The sequence below is a fragment of the Condylura cristata genome, unplaced genomic scaffold, assembly GCF_000260355.1.
Source record: "Condylura cristata isolate star-nosed mole 26May11 unplaced genomic scaffold, ConCri1.0 scaffold00020, whole genome shotgun sequence".
Classification (NCBI taxonomy): Eukaryota; Metazoa; Chordata; class Mammalia; order Eulipotyphla; family Talpidae; genus Condylura; species Condylura cristata.
Window position 1 is genome coordinate 27,215,457 of NW_004567121.1, and position 588 is coordinate 27,216,044.

The 588-nt window shown below is 69.4% G+C and overlaps 1 protein-coding gene across 1 annotated transcript in view; it reads right to left on the minus strand.

Annotated features, from left to right (window-relative positions):
* Window positions 1-239: 239 nt before the first annotated feature.
* KCNK3 (potassium channel, two pore domain subfamily K, member 3) overlaps window positions 240-588 on the minus strand; it is a gene marked incomplete at its 5' end in the record, with an annotated part of 34,928 nt that continues 34,579 nt past the window's right edge. The window contains one exon of the mRNA XM_004686050.2: window positions 240-584. Within this exon, the coding sequence (XP_004686107.1) occupies window positions 254-584 (331 nt within the window). The remainder of the gene's footprint in view (window positions 585-588) is intronic.

Genomic DNA, 588 nt, shown 5'->3' on the forward strand with positions numbered 1-588 from the left:
TCTATCTTTCCTCCTCCCCTCCTCACTCCCCAAATTTCACATTTCTCGGAATTTGCAGGGTGCGGTTGGGGGGGGTGACCCTGGGGTCCTCAGAGCCCAGGCTCCTGCCGGCTACTGCCGGCAGACACAGTCGGAGATGGGGTCTGGGGGAGGGCGGGGAGGTGTGTAGGAGGGCGCCCCACAGGACCCCTGCAGCTCCTCCAGGCAGGAGCCCCCGCCCGCGCTCGCAGGTGCTCCGGGCCCCGCGGGGCGTTCACACGGAGCTCCTGCGCTTCATGAGACCGCGGAAGGTGGACAGGCTGTGCAGGCCGGTGGACACCGAGCTGATGGCGGAGCGCGGCGCCCCGCTGCACAGGCAGCGATGCGAGGGGGTGTCGCTGTAGCGGCCGCCCCCTCCCGGCGACGAGTGGCTCTGCTCCACGCACGTGTCGGACGTGGACAGGTCCCGCGGGATGATCATGGGGATGGAGTACTGCAGCTTCTCGCGGCTCTTGTACCACAGGCACGAGCACATGGACTGGAAGTGCAGCACCTCCGCGTACACGTTGCGGAAGCCGCCGCCCCCGCCGCCCACGGCCGCGGCGCTGG